General features: G+C 26.8%; 2 protein-coding genes and 1 long non-coding RNA gene across 10 annotated transcripts; 2 read left to right on the top strand and 1 right to left on the bottom strand.

The window, feature by feature from the left end:
• Positions 1-417: 417 nt before the first annotated feature.
• LOC132939519 (protein RER1) lies at positions 418-5,032 on the top strand. Of its 3 annotated transcripts, none has more exons than XM_061006728.1 (7): positions 418-769; positions 1,789-1,894; positions 3,077-3,181; positions 3,492-3,591; positions 3,679-3,896; positions 4,489-4,563; positions 4,684-5,032. In XM_061006728.1, exons 2-7 carry the CDS (start codon positions 1,823-1,825, stop codon positions 4,735-4,737), a joined length of 624 nt encoding a protein of 207 aa, XP_060862711.1. In that variant the 5' UTR covers positions 418-769; positions 1,789-1,822; the 3' UTR covers positions 4,738-5,032. The 3 variants fall into 3 exon arrangements, with proteins under 3 accessions (XP_060862711.1, XP_060862712.1, XP_060862713.1); XM_061006729.1 differs by having other exon boundaries at positions 4,489-4,591; XM_061006730.1 differs by having other exon boundaries at positions 4,489-4,599.
• Positions 5,033-8,913: 3,881 nt separating this feature from the next.
• Positions 8,914-14,766, top strand: LOC132938666 (uncharacterized). The gene is made up of 4 exons (XM_061005637.1): positions 8,914-9,164; positions 13,492-13,726; positions 14,065-14,230; positions 14,634-14,766. The coding sequence occupies exons 2-4, from the start codon at positions 13,590-13,592 to the stop codon at positions 14,634-14,636; spliced, it is 306 nt and encodes a 101-aa protein (XP_060861620.1). The 5' UTR covers positions 8,914-9,164; positions 13,492-13,589; the 3' UTR covers positions 14,637-14,766.
• A 1,478-nt stretch (positions 14,767-16,244) lies between these two features.
• LOC132938667 (uncharacterized) lies at positions 16,245-19,370 on the bottom strand. 6 transcript variants are annotated; one of them, XR_009663932.1, is made up of 7 exons: positions 18,484-18,870; positions 18,237-18,395; positions 17,941-18,169; positions 17,517-17,855; positions 17,290-17,463; positions 16,446-17,218; positions 16,245-16,381 (listed from the first exon to the last, which is right to left on the bottom strand). It is a non-coding gene; the product is annotated as an uncharacterized LOC132938667 (long non-coding RNA). The 6 variants fall into 6 exon arrangements; XR_009663930.1 differs by lacking the exon at positions 18,484-18,870 and adding an exon at positions 19,117-19,370 and having other exon boundaries at positions 16,303-17,218; XR_009663928.1 differs by lacking the exon at positions 18,484-18,870 and adding an exon at positions 19,125-19,370 and having other exon boundaries at positions 16,303-17,218.
• Between the last annotated feature and the right edge of the window lie 248 nt (positions 19,371-19,618).

Genomic DNA, 19,618 nt, shown 5'->3' with positions numbered 1-19,618 from the left:
CCGGGTTAACCAGAATGTTTTATTCGGGTTTCGGGGCCTCGGGGGTTCGATTTTTTAACGGGGTGTTACTGGTTTTGGTTAATTCGGATGCAAGCCCCAGCTGGTTCGAACAGTATTTTTCTTTATTTCTTAAATATTTTTATTTCTTCTTCATTAAATTGATTTTGATTTTGATCACTGTATATTGATATAAACCACAGACTTTTACACTATCTTCAATCCTATGTGGCTATAGGCTATGTATAATAGAAGTCCGTGATGCAAACGGATACAAATAAAGGATTAATTTTTATTGCCGCCATTTGAAATTAAAATTATTTCATGGAGTAAACGGCGCGTCAGCTGTCACTCGTTCGGTGGTTGCGAGCACTCACAATAGTCCACGCAACCGGAATATTATCACGTTATCAGTGACGACTGATGAACAGCCCCAAACGAATTTTACTTTCTTCATCTTGCCGACTGGCGATTGCCACCGCTCGCGCAGCCGTCTAATAAATTGGTTCTTGATTAGTAATTACGATATAGTTTAAATTATAAATATTTATACATGAATAACACGTTGTCCTGAGTGATCGAATGTTTGGTCGTAAACGCTGGGACACTGGTAAACCGCTCCTTGTCAGGCATGTGGAATTAATCATTGGTGGCATTTGTTGATTTGTGTATTCCAATTATCAGCACCGAGATGATGGTTTGCAAAACGAAAACCGTAGTCCTATGTTCGCATTAAATAAACGCGAGATTGTCACCAATACACAGTTAAAATGTGAGTATGATTTATGTACGATTGAGACCTATTGAAATGGCGACAATCTCCACCAATAACTGTAGAATAACTGTAGAATACCGATTTATATACACAACCACCTGAGTGTGAGCACTTAATACCTATGGGTTTTTATTTTATTCTATTCGACTGTTTACATTTATATAGGCAGCTGTCTTGTCATGCTAAAAATATACTCTTGAAGTGATCCTATAATATAATGTATCTACAGATTATAATAGGAAACACGTTCATTTGAAGAATTTAAAAATACTTGTCTAGAAAAATTGTCAAATCCTAGTTACATATTTTTCATTTTTCTGGCATGAATATAAATGTATTTTAATGTATCATTGATACATTTTTTCCAATTGATTCATATTGCAAATGGTAATTTAATTCATTGGTTAACAATTACCTACCTAATGATATCCTAATTACTATTGATAATAAAGCAATGGATTGGTCATAAGTTGCATTGTAAGTACTTATTGGTAGCTTAGTAAGTAGCATAGTAACTGGTTTAATAATTTACTTCAGTTTACCACAATTTGATCTCAGAACATTAACTGCATTTAATATATGCATGTCCTATTCATTACTTGTTAGCTGTGGAGATGATATTGTCACTGATCTTGAACTAGGTATATTACAGTCACTTATTGTTATATCGTGTTATATTTACAAGGAGTTGTTGAAAAATGATTTTGAGTAAAGACTATATACTCTTTACCAAATAGGAACGCACCACATCACGCAGCGTTATCAGAGGCGACCAGCAACACGCACCTACCACAAAATTAATAATAGCGGCTGAAACTGTCGGGACATGCGCATGTCTCGACCAGTTTTCGTGTGCCGCCCGGTGCGTTCTTATTTGGAAGAGTATAATTCATCACTATTTTGTATTATATTTGTAAATGTAATCTTTTCTTTAGTTTGAATTTAAAATATATACTCCTAGTTGGATACATATTTTTTTTAAATTGGTACTTACATTTTACTTATTTTTGTTACAGATATTTGAAATTTGAAGTGAACTTCTAGTCTAAAATGCAAGACTTTACAAATGATTCTAGTACCCAGCAAAGCACAGTTTCATTGGCTTTCCTTCGTTTATCTCAGGTATTTAATATTGTATTATTATCATGTAATATAAATTGGTATACTATAGATTTCTTAAAAAAAAAAAAACAGTTATAAGAGTATACAGTATTGGAGAATTATATTTGATAAACTTTATTATTCAAATTAATAGAAATTACTTAAATATTATCAAACTGCAAAATATTTAAATTATGACATTATTAGACTGAAAAAATGTAATTTAGTGCTCTAACTAATTGTATGCTTGCAACTTTTTCCTAATCAAAGTGTTTTTACATATAACTTATAATTAGATGATTAACCCAAATATTATTATATCAACTAGATTTAATATCAATTATTTAATCATTTTGAATTTGTTGTTCTATACCTATGTATTAAATAATTATTTTAAATTTTAGATAATATTATTATGTTATTATTTATTAAAATTTAATCTTGATTATAAACAGGACCGGCTCAAGCAAAAATAGTGAAATATGTAAAATCAAATTTTGCCGCGCCTAACAATTTAATATTATCAGTATTTTTAAAATGCAGCCATCTTACTAAAGTACTGCTTATAAGTGCCGCCCTAGGCGTGGGCCTATGTCGCCTACTCATTGAGCCAGGCCTGATTATAAATAATAATAACTAATAATAAAACATATTCAAAACTATTTTATGTTTGCTGAAATATCATATTATACAAATATTTTAAGTAGTATTCAACATTTTTTGTTTCTAAATTGTATTTTCTATTATAATTGTAAGACTGGTTCAAATTACAGTTTTGAATTTTAAAATCATATTAATTTGGAAAGCTAAATTTTCTTTGCTACAATAAAAAGTAAAGTCTGTTTTTAACTAATAAGAAACTTTTATTTTTCAAAATCACTAATATGTATAAAGTTAAAAATATTTCAGCAAATATTATTTGGGCTCAAAATGTTGATACATTTTACAACTTTATATTAGGGAATTCAATGGAAAAAAGTGTTACGTATTATTTAAAAAAATGTAGTTAATGGTACTTAAATGATAAATACTAAGTAATATATATTTTTCAGTTTAAAACAATAATCTTATTCGTGTTTGAGTTTAATATTTTCATCTAAAATCATTCTTTTATACTGACAATAATTAATTTTATATAAATTGTATTACCTACTTATATAATAATATAAAAATATTTTTAGCAAATTTATATTGTTTTTACAGAAGCTACAAAAATTTCTTGATGACATCACACCATTTCGAACAGCCAGATGGATAGGAGCACTTGTATTCATTATTTTATTTATGATAAGAATAATTATGTTACAGGTAATATTACAATTGTTGTTAAGTTTGTATGCATAAATGCTACAATGTTTTTATTGATAATTCTCATTTTTTACTGAGGTTAAAAATATCTTGTTTTAAAAAATATTGGTAGGTTAAAACTCTAAAATATTATATATTTATATTCTTATAATATACTTATGGGATAGGTAGTTATAGTTGCTTAATATAGATATATTAACTTATTTGGTGGGATTCAGAAATTAATATTTCATTGTTGGTACTAGATACCTAAATTATTTTTGCTTATTGTTGAATAATTTATTGAAATGATATTACTTATGTTTTTTAGGGATGGTACATAATTACATACGCACTGGGTATATACCATTTAAATTTATTTATTGCATTCCTTACACCAAAAATAGATCCAGCTATGGACGAGTTTGAAGGTAATTTTTGTTGAGTTTTATTTATTGCTTAAATAACAATAGTAATATTATATTTAAAAAAATCAAAAAAATTGTATGTTAATTTAGATGATTCTGGCCCATCGTTGCCTACACGAGCAAATGAAGAATTCAGACCATTTATTCGCCGACTACCTGAATTTAAATTTTGGTACTCGGTAATAAAATCTACATTACTGTCAATATTTTTGACGTTTTTCCAATTTTTTGACGTTCCTGTATTTTGGCCCATTCTTGTCTTATACTTTATTGTTCTATTTTGTATAACAATGAAACGTCAAATAATGGTAAGAAATAAATTAAATATTTTGTATTTTAAAATTAAATGCTATGAGAATGTCTCTGTCTTGTATGAGATGGGATAAACCGGTTTATCCTAACCGGTAGGCCCAAACTTATTCATGTAGTCGCAATATTGTTTTTGTTAAGTTAACTTGTTCTTATTGAATGTATTTGGGAGTACATCTAGTACTACCCAATACCTTAATACTTAACATTTAAATTTTAAATAGTATACATTTATATTATAATTGATGCTTTGTTAATTAATTAATTTAAAAGAAGTATAATGAGACTAAACTTATTAGCTATTCAATCTTAACACTAACTTTTCTGTTATTCATATATATTTTAACAAATAATCGCACTTTAGACAACTTTTATTGGTTATTTAATATTTTGCATATTTGTTATTTGGATAGACAATTGCTAAGTAACCTGTGACATTCTTGTACTTTTTTTAAATTTGGTTGTAGCATTGATTATAAATACAGGTATTATATACTGTATATAAATTATAAACTGTGTCTTATCTAAATAATAATAAGCAATATGTGTGATTTTTAAATTTCTAATGTTATTTTATTTTCTATTTTTCAGCATATGATCAGATACAGATACTTACCATTCACTCACAGTAAACCCAAATATCAAGGTCATGATGAGAGTGGAAAGGTGATTAGAGCTAAATGATTATTAAATGGTGAGGAGGTGGGACTAGGAAATTTGTTTACTTATTTATTATAGTTAAAATCATACATACATCTATGTAAAATAATCAATATTTTTTTTTAGCAATCTCTAATTCCAGAAAAATTGGTACCAGTTGTCACTCAAAATGTAACGTGATCAGATATTTCATGTCTGTCTAATTAATTTTGTTTTTATTGTACACAGATATTATATATTATAATAATTAACTCAAAGGTAAAACTAAAACGTTGATATTATATTCAGTTACTTAAACCCATAATAGATAATAATTGGGATATTAAAATTTTTTTGTTATAATAAAGTTATAATATTTTGTAGAAAAAATTATTAGATGATCATATTTTAAATTTTGAATTTTCTTCTTTTTTTACGTCTTATATGTAACTGTACAAAAGTTCAAATATAAATATTGTTTGACATAAATCAAAAATATTTTTTATTTTTTTTTTAGTGTGCACTTACATAATGGGGTAATACAGTATTAATTTTATAATTAAACTTCAGATTTTGTAATATAAATATTAAATAATCATTTTGCAACTTTGAAATACCACATATATAATTTTTTATTCTTTTTAAGTGTTTATGTTATATTACATTTTTAGTATAACAGCTCCGCTTACTATTTTAATAGCTAATATCATTGCCAGTAATGAATAAATAAATTATCTTAAATTTCCTTATAACTACTAAGGTCTCAGGAGATCATGAACTGTGACCCACAAATCTATAAAGGCCATTAAACAAATTGTGATTCATAACATGTAAATTATAAATCTCAACGTTTATAATTTTAATTTTGTTTGTAAATATATGAATATAAATAATGTTAGATAATTATTATTTCCTTCAATAAAATATATACAAAATACTAATAATTATCATTTAACAGTAAAAATACATTACTACATCTCTTAACAACATAATATTATCTTTGTTACAATTTTTAAATTTAAAACGTGGAGTATGTTGTTACTTAGAGTAAATTAAATGTTATATTTGTTTAAGATTTTGTCACAGTGTGTGCACTATTATGTTTGGTAAGGTTAACAATGAACAATTTGTATAAATCCTTAGTCAGAGATTAGAGAAATTTTTTTTTTTAAAAGGTGAAAATGTCAAGTATAAGTATATTTTAGCATAAGTTTCTTGGTATTAGTGGTGAATTAATCATTTTTGATTTTAATTTATAAATATATGAATCTATCCAATATTTATTTATATGTATATAATTAATATGAAGTGCTCAAAGAACTATTTCAATTATAACTTCTTTCAGTTTTTATTATATATAAATGTATGTGTTGTGTATGGTTTGTAAGTGTACCAATTTTAAAACAAAAATACTTTTTATATATTTGTTGCATTATTTTAAATTTATAATAAAAACTTATACTATTAAAAATATGTACAAACAAAATTTCATTAGTGAAATAAAAAATTAATGAATTTGCAAGACCTTTATTTTACGAATGCTTTAGTTTAAATAGTATGTAGTTACTGATACTGAAATAGTAAATATTAAAACACCTATTTGAGCATATATTATTTTTAAAGTAATTTTTTTATATCTACATACATAATTTTTTTTACTCATTTTCTGGTTGATGACTAGTGACTAGTCTTCATTTGTTCAAAACATTACCTACTCCAGTTTTAGTTCTATATAATATTTAATATTTTTATGTAGGTACAGTGTATAAATATATTATTATGTAATTATAAAAAATTTGTAAAAAAAAAATTGAATTAATACTTTCAGTTTTAATTTAATAGTGGCGTAAGTATTAAGTACTTACCTATTATCTGTATATTAGCTTTTAATAAAAACCCTATTATACTCACATTTTAGAATATATTTTTAGAATCCTTTCAATTTTAGTACAAATGTAAAATACACAATCGGAATATATAGGTAGCCATGTAGCAGCTAATGTAATATTGACTCTAACTTACTTGAACATGAATTTAAGTATGTAAATAATTTATTAAAGATATTGCCTCGGTTATATAATTTTCTCTATCTTACACAATACCTACCTATGTGGCTATGTAAATCTAAGATTGTAGAATATAGTAAAAATTTTGTTTCGTATTTAATTCCCAGTTATTACTCGTTACTTATTAGTTATTACATTATTGTAATATATTAAAGGTAACATTATTCATTACACATAAAAATATTAAAAAATATAGTATGTTTCAGTTAGTCAAAAGCTTTTATTTTAGTAAAAAGTTGCTTATCATAGTTTAATTATAATTTTTAATTTTTTGTTATTTAGGTTTATAATATTGATAACTTTCTTTAAAATAAACTATAAATATAGGTATTAATAAAAGCTACTGATAAACTCAGACAACGTTATTTTTTATAATTGTCTGGTATAATAGGGTATAAGTTCTGTTATAACTTATATTGCCTTAATATTATGGCTGCGTGCGAGTTGATTCTTGGGTCATTATATATTACTAGCTGTCATCCGCGTGCTTCGCCCCAGTGGATAGGGTGACGTATCACCTAGATCCCCGTCCTACTAGATCCCCATGGTTATCTAGATCCCCTGTGGTCAACTAGATCCCCTGTGGTCAACTAGATCCTCGTGGGTCAATTAGTTCCCCTGTCAACTAAATCCCCTTGGGCCATCTAGATCCATATATACGGTCTTTAAGATCACCAAATTTATATTTTCCCCTAAAGATCTATATGATCTCAAAATTAGTGATCTAATTGACCAACATAGGAACAGTTAATGATATAAATAGCATAATTAAAATTAATTACATTATATAGGTATTATAATTTATTTATTTATTATCCAATATCCATTAATTATACTTTAAACTAAAATTAATAATAATAATTTATATACAATTATGTAAAATAGCATTTTTTTGTTGATAAAATCAAAAATATTCTTTAATCAAATACCATTATAATAATATCTATTCATACGATTTACATAACAGATAGAAGGATAAAGGCCGTGGAGAGCTGGGCGCTCATACACTTGAAAAATCTTAAATTACGACGGTTTACATATTATATTACAAATATAGGAAGTTTGAATTTATATTTGACAGTATTTTATTATTCAATTCAATTCAATTCAATGAAGTAGGTTGATATTATTAAGTAGGTAGGTGTATTTGTGATTTTATTGTGGTTAAAGTACTTAATTTATTTTTCCATTGTCCATTAGGGATTAGTAAGTACCTACAGGCTACAACAGTTGGTTTAAATTCATTTTTGGCAAAAATAATACATTTAATAAATGTCATTGTGTGTTGAAAATATAATAATACTAAAGGTATTCTAAAAATCGTTGAAGGTTGTAGCATACAGACCAAGTACAGGAAATAGGACTACCGACTAGTATTGCAGACATGCATTCACCTCGAGAAAGGTAAGGTAAATTACTTGAAGAATAGTTAAAAATTATTTTATTGATATTTTTAAATGCACTGAAGTAAAATTGAAATTTTAATATAGGAGTAGTTGCATTAGAGGATTTGTTGTATGTTGTCAGTAAAAGATATGAAGGTGATTATTTTGATTCTGTAGAAGTGACAGTCCCATCATCAATACCCGGGCCATTCTAGGAGCATCAATATGAATGCACCACGGGATTTTGCGGGAGTACTAGTAGCAGTCATTGATAGGCTACCTAATATTTAAAATGTGTTAGCCTACATGGTTCTTTTTTTTGTAGTTACAACAAGTGTATAGATATTTTGTACCATAATAAATTAATTGTGTTTCTATTAATTTTACAGTTATTGAATGTTTTATTAAAAGGTAATTGTACGATATAAGTTGACTAATAATAAAATAAACAAGGTTTAATATGTATTAAATAGTATATTTTTATGTAAAAAAGTGTAAAACAATATTATTATATAATTGCTTTTTTTTCTTTGTTTTCAAGATCCCAGTCACATGTTGGTACGATTTGACGAGCATCCATTTAATTTAATTATAGACATTTTATAATAGGTATCTAACAACTTACCTACGACTATTATCCAGAAAGATTTATTGTTTTTTATATTGTATAGGTAATTTATTATGTTTATTTTTAACGCATAATACTGTTATATTTAACAAGTATGTAAAAATTATTAAAATTCCCTATACTTAAGAATAAAGTAACGAAAAAAATAAATATAATCGTTCATGTTTCACTAAAAAATGAGCGAAAGTCCAATATGTGCCTTCACACGAAAAAGTAACTACCTACCTACGTTCCTGTTAAGTTACTAAAAATTGAATGAAATCACTGGAAATATATCATTTGAACGCTTGAGTACTGCTGCTAACCTATTATCTCCGCTCTACACTTTTATGGTAGGTCGGAATTTACTAATATAAAATAACAACTTATAAGAACAATTAATTTCTTTCACATTATTCTGGCGATCTGGTGTTATATATTAAAATATTATTTTAAGTACAATCCATTTTCAGAAAAGTTGCAATCACTTATTGGATTTTGGTAAATTACTATGCATACGGGCATTTATAAACTTTATTATTTAACAGTTACTCACTTATCAGTTATCAGGTATTACTTATTACTTACAACTATTATTAGCTACGTATTAAATATTAATTATTATTTATTAATATCCACTTAATAACATAAAAACTTGAGTTTGGTCCCGATTTTGAGATTTTTCATGATAACTTTTATTGTATCAAAATATGATATCTGTAGCACAGAATAATTTATTTTATTATTATATCTGTTAATTGTTATAAGCATATTATAAATTATAATATATATCTATATGGTTATATTCGATAAACTAAATTGATAACTGTGTAATTAAAAAAAATAAAAATTGTGACGGTACAGAATATTTTGTTTGTATTATTTTAATGTATTCCCTAATTTAATCTATATAATACAGATAGGTATTAATATTATAGGCAAAAAGGTGGATAAGTGGATGTCGCTCTGCTGTACAGTAGGTTACAAGTGGGTCACTGTAATGGATGGTGTTAAATTTGAATTCAATGATATAATATCATTGTATAAGAAAAACGATTCTGAGCGAAAACGGTCCGTCAGCCTATGATATTACCAAGTATATTTGATGATATTATTGTGAATAAAGTAATTTATATATAACCTATTTACGTGGAACCTTGTTTTAAATTTTTAATCCTTAGCTACAAAAGTTGAACATTTATAAATTTTTAACTACAAAATAATTATTACATTTTAAATTTGATAAATTTTGTCAAAATTTTAACTTAAAGTGCTAATAAAAAATAATTGTGCCTATGTATTTTTAAGATTTTTTAACTAATATTGTAAAAATATATCAGGAGCCTTGCATTAAATGTTCACGCTATTTTACCCAACAAATAAAATTTTATTGATATTTATAGAAAAAAAAACTATAAAAATTGAAAACTGACAATGTCCGTAAACAGCTCAAAAAGGGTCAAAATATTTTCAAAATTTTATCGTGTATAGAAATTGCTAATATAAACATTCAGTGAAATTTTCAAGTATCTAAAGTCATTCGTTTTTGAATTACAATAAAATAAGAAAATTGTTACATGAGAAATCAAGTGAATATCAAATGTTGTAAAAATATAAATTTCAGACACTCATAAAAATTTAATTTAAGTTTCTTGTAGACATTTTGTTTTTGATAAAGGTAGACAAACTTATGAGTAATCTTATATTACATTTTCAAATCTTAGATTTAAAAAGAAAAATTTTTATGAATTCTCAACTCAAAATAATTTGATAATTTTCGTGATTTTTCCGTATTTTGTCAAAATTTGAACTTTAAATGCTTATAAATAAAAACTGTGACTAAGGATTTTTAATTTTTTTCATCTGCCTTTGAAACAATAACCTAGGAGCCTTCTATTAAATTTTCAAGCTTTTTTACTCAACAGAGAAAATTTTGTTGATATTTATAGAAAAAAAACTAAGAAAATTGAAAACTGACAATGTCCGTAAACAGCTCAAAAAGTGTCAAAATATTTTCAAAATTGTATGGTGTATAAAAAATGCAATTATAAACATTCAGTCAAAATTGCATGTCCCTACGGTCATTAGTTTTAGAGTTACACCAAAAACCAAAATCGATTTTCTCGAAAACAGATTTTGCGTAAAAATTCCCATTTTTCCTTAATTTTTCTTTTGTTTTTCACGTCGCTTTTGAAAACTACTGGGAACTTTTGACCCCCTAAAGTACCAACTAGATTCTCTTTCCTATCAGAAAAGTTATTGTTGAAGAAAATCCAAGCACTTTTACTGTCCTAAAAGGTGATGACAGACACAAAAATAAAAAAAAAACACACATCATTGTAAGATCAATACATTCATCTCTTCGCTCAGTATCTAAAAATGTATCCGATTTTGTGTCTGTCATCACCTTTTAGGACAGTAAAAGTGCTTGGATTTTCTTCAACAATAACTTTTCTGATAGGAAAGAGAATCTAGTTGGTACTTTAGGGGGTCAAAAGTTCCCAGTAGTTTTCAAAAGCGACGTGAAAAACAAAAGAAAAATTAAGGAAAAATGGGAATTTTTACGCAAAATCTGTTTTCGAGAAAATCGATTTTGGTTTTTGGTGTAACTCTAAAACTAATGACCGTAGGGACATGCAATTTTGACTGAATGTTTATAATTGCATTTTTTATACACCATACAATTTTGAAAATATTTTGACACTTTTTGAGCTGTTTACGGACATTGTCAGTTTTCAATTTTCTTAGTTTTTTTTCTATAAATATCAACAAAATTTTCTCTGTTGAGTAAAAAAGCTTGAAAATTTAATAGAAGGCTCCTAGGTTATTGTTTCAAAGGCAGATGAAAAAAATTAAAAATCCTTAGTCACAGTTTTTATTTATAAGCATTTAAAGTTCAAATTTTGACAAAATACGGAAAAATCACGAAAATTAGCAAATTATTTTGAGTTGAGAATTCATAAAAATTTTTCTTTTTAAATCTAAGATTTGAAAATGTAATATAAGATTACTCATAAGTTTGTCTACCTTTATCAAAAACAAAATGTCTACAAGAAACTTAAATTAAATTTTTATGAGTGTCTGAAATTTATATTTTTACAACATTTGATATTCACTTGATTTCTCATGTAACAATTTTCTTATTTTATTGTAATTCAAAAACGAATGACTTTAGATACTTGAAAATTTCACTGAATGTTTATATTAGCAATTTCTATACACGATAAAATTTTGAAAATATTTTGACTCTTTTTGAGCTGTTTACGGACATTGTCAGTTTTCAATTTTTATAGTTTTTTTTTCTATAAATATCAATAAAATTTTATTTGTTGGGTAAAATAGCGTGAACATTTAATGCAAGGCTCCTGATATATTTTTACAATATTAGTTAAAAAATCTTAAAAATACATAGGCACAATTATTTTTTATTAGCACTTTAAGTTAAAATTTTGACAAAATTTATCAAATTTAAAATGTAATAATTATTTTGTAGTTAAAAATTTATAAATGTTCAACTTTTGTAGCTAAGGATTAAAAATTTAAAACAAGGTTCCACGTAAATAGGTTATATATAAATTACTTTATTCACAATAATATCATCAAATATACTTGGTAATATCATAGGCTGACGGACCGTTTTCGCTCAGAATCGTTTTTCTTATACAATGATATTATATCATTGAATTCAAATTTAACACCATCCATTACAGTGACCCACTTGTAACCTACTGTACAGCAGAGCGACATCCACTTATCCACCTTTTTGCCTATAATATTAATACCTATCTGTATTATATAGATTAAATTAGGGAATACATTAAAATAATACAAACAAAATATTCTGTACCGTCACAATTTTTATTTTTTTTAATTACACAGTTATCAATTTAGTTTATCGAATATAACCATATAGATATATATTATAATTTATAATATGCTTATAACAATTAACAGATATAATAATAAAATAAATTATTCTGTGCTACAGATATCATATTTTGATACAATAAAAGTTATCATGAAAAATCTCAAAATCGGGACCAAACTCAAGTTTTTATGTTATTAAGTGGATATTAATAAATAATAATTAATATTTAATACGTATTTTGACTTTTTTTGAGCTGTTAACGGACATTGTCAGTTTTCAATTTTTTTAGTTTTTTTTCTATAAATATCAATAAAATTTTATTTGTTGGGTAAAAAAGCGTGAAAATTTAAAACAAGGCTCCACGTAAATAGGTTATTTATAAATTACTTTATTCACAATAATATCATCAAATATACTTGGTAATATCATAAAATGTTTAACTTTTATGGCTAAGGATTGAAAATTTAAAACAATGCTCCACGTAAATAGGTTATATATAAATTACTTTATTCACAATAATATCATCAAATATACTTATTTCATAGGCTCCTAGTCATAGGCTGACTGACCGTTGTCGCTCAGAATCGTTTTTCTTATACAATGATATTATATCATTGAATTCAAATTTAACACCATCCATTACAGTGACCTACTTGTAACCTACTGTACAGCAGAGCGACATCCACTTACCCACCTTTTTTTATTATTAATCCTGCTATAAAATCTGATCCCTACTTATTACTTACACAGACATAAAAAAAAACTAAAAATACTCAGAATCTAAAATAATAACGGAGAAATGAACATTCTAGTTTCCCGGTAATCAGTAAATCTGAAGCTTTAAAATACTTATAAAGTTGTAATAGGTATCTTAATTCGTTAAATACTAAATGACTGAATGTCTTAGTAGTTAAATTTGTAGTAGTCAGTATTCAAGATAGGTACACATTTTTCTAGATTAATAATATTATTAAAATGTTGTTAGATTATTATAACCCTCACTATTCCATCGTTCGTCAATCATTACAGTTATGTATGTTACGAGTGATTGATGCCGTATAGTATGCGTTATTAGTGTTTATAATATTTTCAAAATAAATTATAAAACACGATAATTTAATTAAATAATGGAGAAAGTTATTCGTGAGATTGGTGGTTCCAGAGGCACAGGACTTAAATACAAAGACGACGATGGATATACTTACTGGAAAAATCGACAATGTCGAATGCACTTAACTATTCGTTGTGCATCCTGGAGAGCTGGGTAAATTTAATAATTTTAAACAATCACCTATATACATTAAATATAAAAATTACCTACCTTCCTTTTCTTTACATTAAAATATTTAAAGATTTAGAAGTCATAAATTCGATTTAAGAATTTTTTTCTTTTCACTTCATTGTCATCCAGGCTACTGGTAGGTATAGATTTAAAATAATGAAATTTTGCTGACCATGGTTAGTACTGCAGGGATCTTGCTGTACTAGTAGATTTTATTCTAAATGGTTGTGTTATTAAGTAATAGTGTATTATGTTATTTAGTAATTATTAGTAGAGGAACCTATATATGTTTATATTTTAAATATTATTTTCTTTTTTAGTTGTCGTGCAAAAGGCAAAGTTTTTAATAGCGACACTTCGAAAGTTTTGCTGCTGACAGGCCATGAAACTCATCCAGAAAACCAATTGGCATTAAATAGGTTCAAAAATATTTGTAATCAACGGGCACAGGCTGAACAAATATCACTTCGGGTCATTTATAACGAAGTAAGTTTTATATTTATTATAATTACAAACACCAATTATATAGCAAGGAAGTTAATTAGAAAGTATTATTATACGATACTTTTTTAGATTGTTTTCATACATAAGTGTTTTGTCCTGAAAATGTAGGTATAAAATGTAAATATTATGGCGTGATCTTTATTATGCATTAAAGATGATGTAAACGTATACTGTTCTCTCTGGCCCACGTGCAAAAATGCAAAATAGAGAAGATACGCATTCACGTAAAATAATTTTTTTTTTATGATTTTGAGTTATCTTGATAAAAATCACACATCGCAAAAATTATAGAGAATAAGTGTATGACATAGATTTGTCTAAATATATTGTCTCAAAAATCAAAACAATTCAATAAATATAACCATTTAAATTTTATATTTTTCAGTAAAATAATAATGAAATATAAAACCGACATTATAATTTTTTTGTCACGTCTGCACCGAAAGTTTAGTTGTCGATGACGGTTGAAGCGGAAAGTGACCTTTTCCGTCCAGTGGGCAGTAAAGTGGAAATCTCAAAACGTGGTAATTTTAAGCGCAATTGGTAAACTCTCTAACCAGACACTGATCGATTAACGCAGAGGTTTGACAAAAAATAGTTAGTGTGGCTCGTGCGGAAAGGTAATTTTCAAAAAGCTCACTTTCCCCCCTTGTCGGTTGCCACACAATATTAAATATACTATAGTAATAATAGGTTATTCAAAAATCATAAAAAAATGGTTTTCCGTGACTTTTTATCTACGTTTGCACGTCAGTCTGAGAGAGAAAACATATATTGCGCTAACTGACATCCTATTGATAATTTGTGTTTATTTCATGCTCATGATTTATTTAACGATATATAGTATATAAATTATACCCTTTGCACAGTATCATTTCATCAAAAGAAATTATTTATTAATTCATCAATTATAAATTAAAATACATTTGGTACCTATTTATTGTTTTAAAATCTGAAATCAACTACATCCACCTAGCTCATGCGATAAGTACTTTCACCCCTATAATGCAATATACTGGCCTGATTTTTAATGTAATTTTTTTTCTGTATAACAGTATTTATAGTAGTTATTTTTGATTCTGGCTTCCTCGCCGGTCTATGAGCTTATTACCACTGGTCATTTTATAAGAATTTATACCATTTGTCTCAAATTTTTAAAAAGAGTTACCTAACTAAAACTTACATTTTTCTTTAGCTATCTAGCATCATTTAATTTAATTTAATTTTAAATTAAAAATAATTAATATATTATGTTTAATACAAATTACATTTTTTTTTTCGCATGCTTATATTATACAAACTTAGGTGGGTGCGTGGGGAGTTACCTAATGAAATGAAAAATGAAACCTTAAAAATTGCTCAATTTACTTATTATTCAACCATTTTCAATAGTTTTTGTTTGAAAAGATGAATCTTATATTTACCTACAAATAAAACTGCTAATTTAACACTAACAGTCATGTTTTTTTTATATAAAGTAAGTACTTATTATGGAACTTTTTTGAAAAAGTATAAAAATATTTGCTCATGTTATAATAGGTTCTTAATAAAAGGTAAACTAGTAACAATATTGAATAGAACCAAGAAGCTAAAACAACTAATTTTCTATTTTAATTTGAAAGCTAGTGTAAATTTAATATCTTTATAATTAATTAATATTTGTAACCAGTGAACACAGAATGATCAAATTTCTCTCATATACAATGAAGTATATAAATAATATTGTTACTAAATATTAAATCAAAAAGTAAAATGTAATTTATTGACTCATTTTATGTATAAACATACCTATTAAGAGTTATACATCATTTCTATATACAAAATACTAATATATTTTTTTTTGGTAAATACATTTGTACATTAAATTTTCAAATTTGAATATGAAAATACATTTTAAGACATGCGGTATGGCAGATTTTGTAAATGTTCATGTCGGTTCATTTGTCTCACTGCATAGAACAATGCGTAGACATAGACGTCAAATTCATCCAGTCACTCCTCAGTCTATGACTGAATTCCACTTACAATTAACAGGAGAATATGCGCACTTGTCTATGATACAAAATGAACCAATATACTCTGGCATTGTTGGTGCAACTTTAGAAGAAGGAACCACTTTATTTTTCATTTTGCCTGGAATCAAAAAGTATACAACTATAAAATATAATAAACTTTATTTCAAATAAATAATAATTACAATAATATTATACAATTAATTTAGTTTACTTAGGACTGGTTCTACTTTTTTGTTGGATGGCACATTTTCTAGTTCACCAAGTTTTGGAAACGAATGCCACCAATTATACATCATAATGGGCATAACATTTAATACTGTAAGTTTTGTATGTAATTTGTAAATAAATAATAGTAAATTATAAAATAACTATTTTACTAATTAGATTATTTTAAGTTACTTTTTTTAAAAATCTATTTATTAAAATATTTTTTCAGGGATTTCCTATAGGTTTTGCATTGATGTCGAGGAAAACGGAAAGGGCATACACGGCGCTTTTCAATAAGATTTTAAACATAGTACCAGAGTGGCAACCTCAAACCATAATAGTTGATTTTGAAAGGGCAGCTATTGCTGCTATAAGAACAATGTTTCCAAATACCACTATTAGAGGCTGTTGGTTTCATTCCTCCCAAGCGGTATGGAGAAAAGTTGCAAATATAGGTAAGATTACTTTAAAATCGGAATTTGTAATTAATAATAAATTAAATATATAGTCAATTAATAACACTGGTTAATATTTAGGATTGATTGATATATGTAGTAACCATCGAGGAGCCTATGACACTGTGCATATGTTGATGGCATTGCCTTTGCTGCCGACAAATTATATAGCTGAAGGTTTTGAAACTGTAAGGGCATACTATATTGAGAATGTGCAATCATTGATCAGCAATAATAATGATTATAATTTTACATTATTATTTGAATATTATAGATCAACTTGGCTTGCAGGTCTGTAAAATACAAAATAATAGTTTTAATATAATATTTTTTGTTCATACAACTAAACAAATTTATAACTAACCCTACACCATTGCCAATAGGAATAAATGCAGATATATTGTCGGTGAGTGACACGGTTTGGCGAACCAACAATGTGTTGGAAGTAAGTCACCGACATCTCCAGATGCACATGCAAAATCGGCACAATCCTGAGCCATGGGTGTTCTTGAGTAATTATATTTTTATTTATTTAACACTAGAAAAGGAATATATAAGTATTTTATATTTACAGAGGGGCTGATTACTTACTCGAATGGTGTTTTGAACGATTATAATGAGGCTACTGATGGAGGACAAGTAAGAGAACCTCAACGACAAGTTTGGATAGATCAGCAAAGGAATTTAGATAGATCATTGAGGCTGTTTATAGAAGGACGCTACTCAATGTCAGAATTTTTAATATGTGCTAGGCATTCAACACCAAATTTTGGTGTAATACGGCCTCAACACCAAGCTATTGTAATACTTCCTGCTGCTGTCTTTCCACAAGCTCCACTAGCTTTATTACCACTCCCCGTTGATCAGCATCGGGAACTGCAACTTCCAGCTATTCCTGTACTCCCTGCTACTGCTTTACCACAGGCACCACTACAAGAAGCACCAGCTTTATTACCACTGCACGTTGATCAGCATCAGGAACTAATTCGAGATGAAATAATGAGAAGGATTTTACCACGTAGACCAGCAATGCCCGTTCCTCGAGATCGTATGATTTTTCATTATAATATTACTTATAAAGATTTCCAATAAAATATACTAATAAATAAATCGCTTGTCTTTAGTTTTTTATAATCTCGATGCTGATGCAGATTATTCAGATGAAGATGTGTCTAACGAACAGTCTGTGATACCATCAGTTATTTACATTGAACGTGTTGATTTGACAAGTAAGTAGTAATTGTCTGAAATTTGTTTCTAGCTAAAGTAATTGATTAAAAATAATGATGTTTTATTATTTTAAAGTTGTACCAATAGTAGAGGAAACATGTTACATATGTTTGTACAGTCCACCAATAGTAGTAGCGTATCCATGCTTACACCAAGGCCTATGTGGAGCTTGTCATGATAGCTATTCAAGAATGCCTCCGAATGAGCACAGGCCATACTACCGCTGTCCACTTTGTAGAGCTGGAATAGAAATCTACTATATATTAACATGACAATTATAATTAATTATTTATCTTATCAATTAAATATCAACTAGCCATAAACCTACTTTAAATTTTTTATTTTTTAACAAATTAAACAAAATTAAACTAATTTTCTTGGTATGACACACATTTCAATTTAACTTGGGATTTGACTGTTTTTTGACTGTTTTGAGTAAGTTTAACACATTTTCTTGATAATATATCATATTCATACACAGATATATACTAATAGTATATAATATATATATCTGTATATTCATATAAGTAACATATTATAGGTATACTGCAAGTACCTACATTGAAATTAAAATTGTTACCAATTATGTGTTCATTATCAATTGTGATTAAATATAATTTACAAATACTTTACAAGTCTATAAGTATAACCATAGTATAACTACCATATTTATTTATAGAAAATACTACTCAGTCTATATATCTACTATACTGTATCACTGTTACTACTTTCTACAAGTTACAACAGTCCACTAGACAACCTATAATAATAGTTAATAAGAAGTTTTTAGTTAAATTATAGTAATTATTAGGTATTAAAATTAAAATGTGAAACTTACTTTTGAAATGACTGAAATAAACGATTACAGTCTACAAGTCAACATTACAATATAATAGGTATTAATTAGCAGTAAATTTCCGTTATAGAAGGTTATGTTATAATTTACAATAGGCTTATTTACCTACTTACATGTCACATTGTCACCATTTTATTTCCTATGGACAGATGAGACCAGTATGTTGAAGGCTTGGAATAAGTTCACGTTCACACTCATTTTGTTAAAAAGGAACTACTTAAATCGTTTCTTCTTCCTCATTCCCAAATAAAGAACATTTTTTGTGCCTCAATCAATTAAAAATTGTATTAAAATAAAAAAAAAATAATTAGGTTCTGTTTTATTATACAGCTACAGCATTACAGCCTATGAAAGTATGAACTAAATAAATTGAAATAAATTAGTGATAGGTTGTGCATAAGAGATAACGGTTGTTATTTGGAAGTTTAATTAAAACATTTTAATGAGTCAGTTGTGAGATAAATAACTTGATCATGATTTCGTGGCCCATAATTACTATACCTAGTCTTATGACTCTTGTTTCTTATGAATTATTCATGAGTTATGACTTATGAGTATTATATTAATGTAATGTAATACCTAATATGATTTATGATACATATTGAAA

Source organism: Metopolophium dirhodum, chromosome 2 (assembly GCF_019925205.1).
Source record: "Metopolophium dirhodum isolate CAU chromosome 2, ASM1992520v1, whole genome shotgun sequence".
NCBI classification, from domain to species: Eukaryota; Metazoa; Arthropoda; class Insecta; order Hemiptera; family Aphididae; genus Metopolophium; species Metopolophium dirhodum.
The sequence above is the reverse complement of the archived record's forward strand: the minus strand, read 5'-3'. Positions and strand labels throughout refer to the sequence as shown.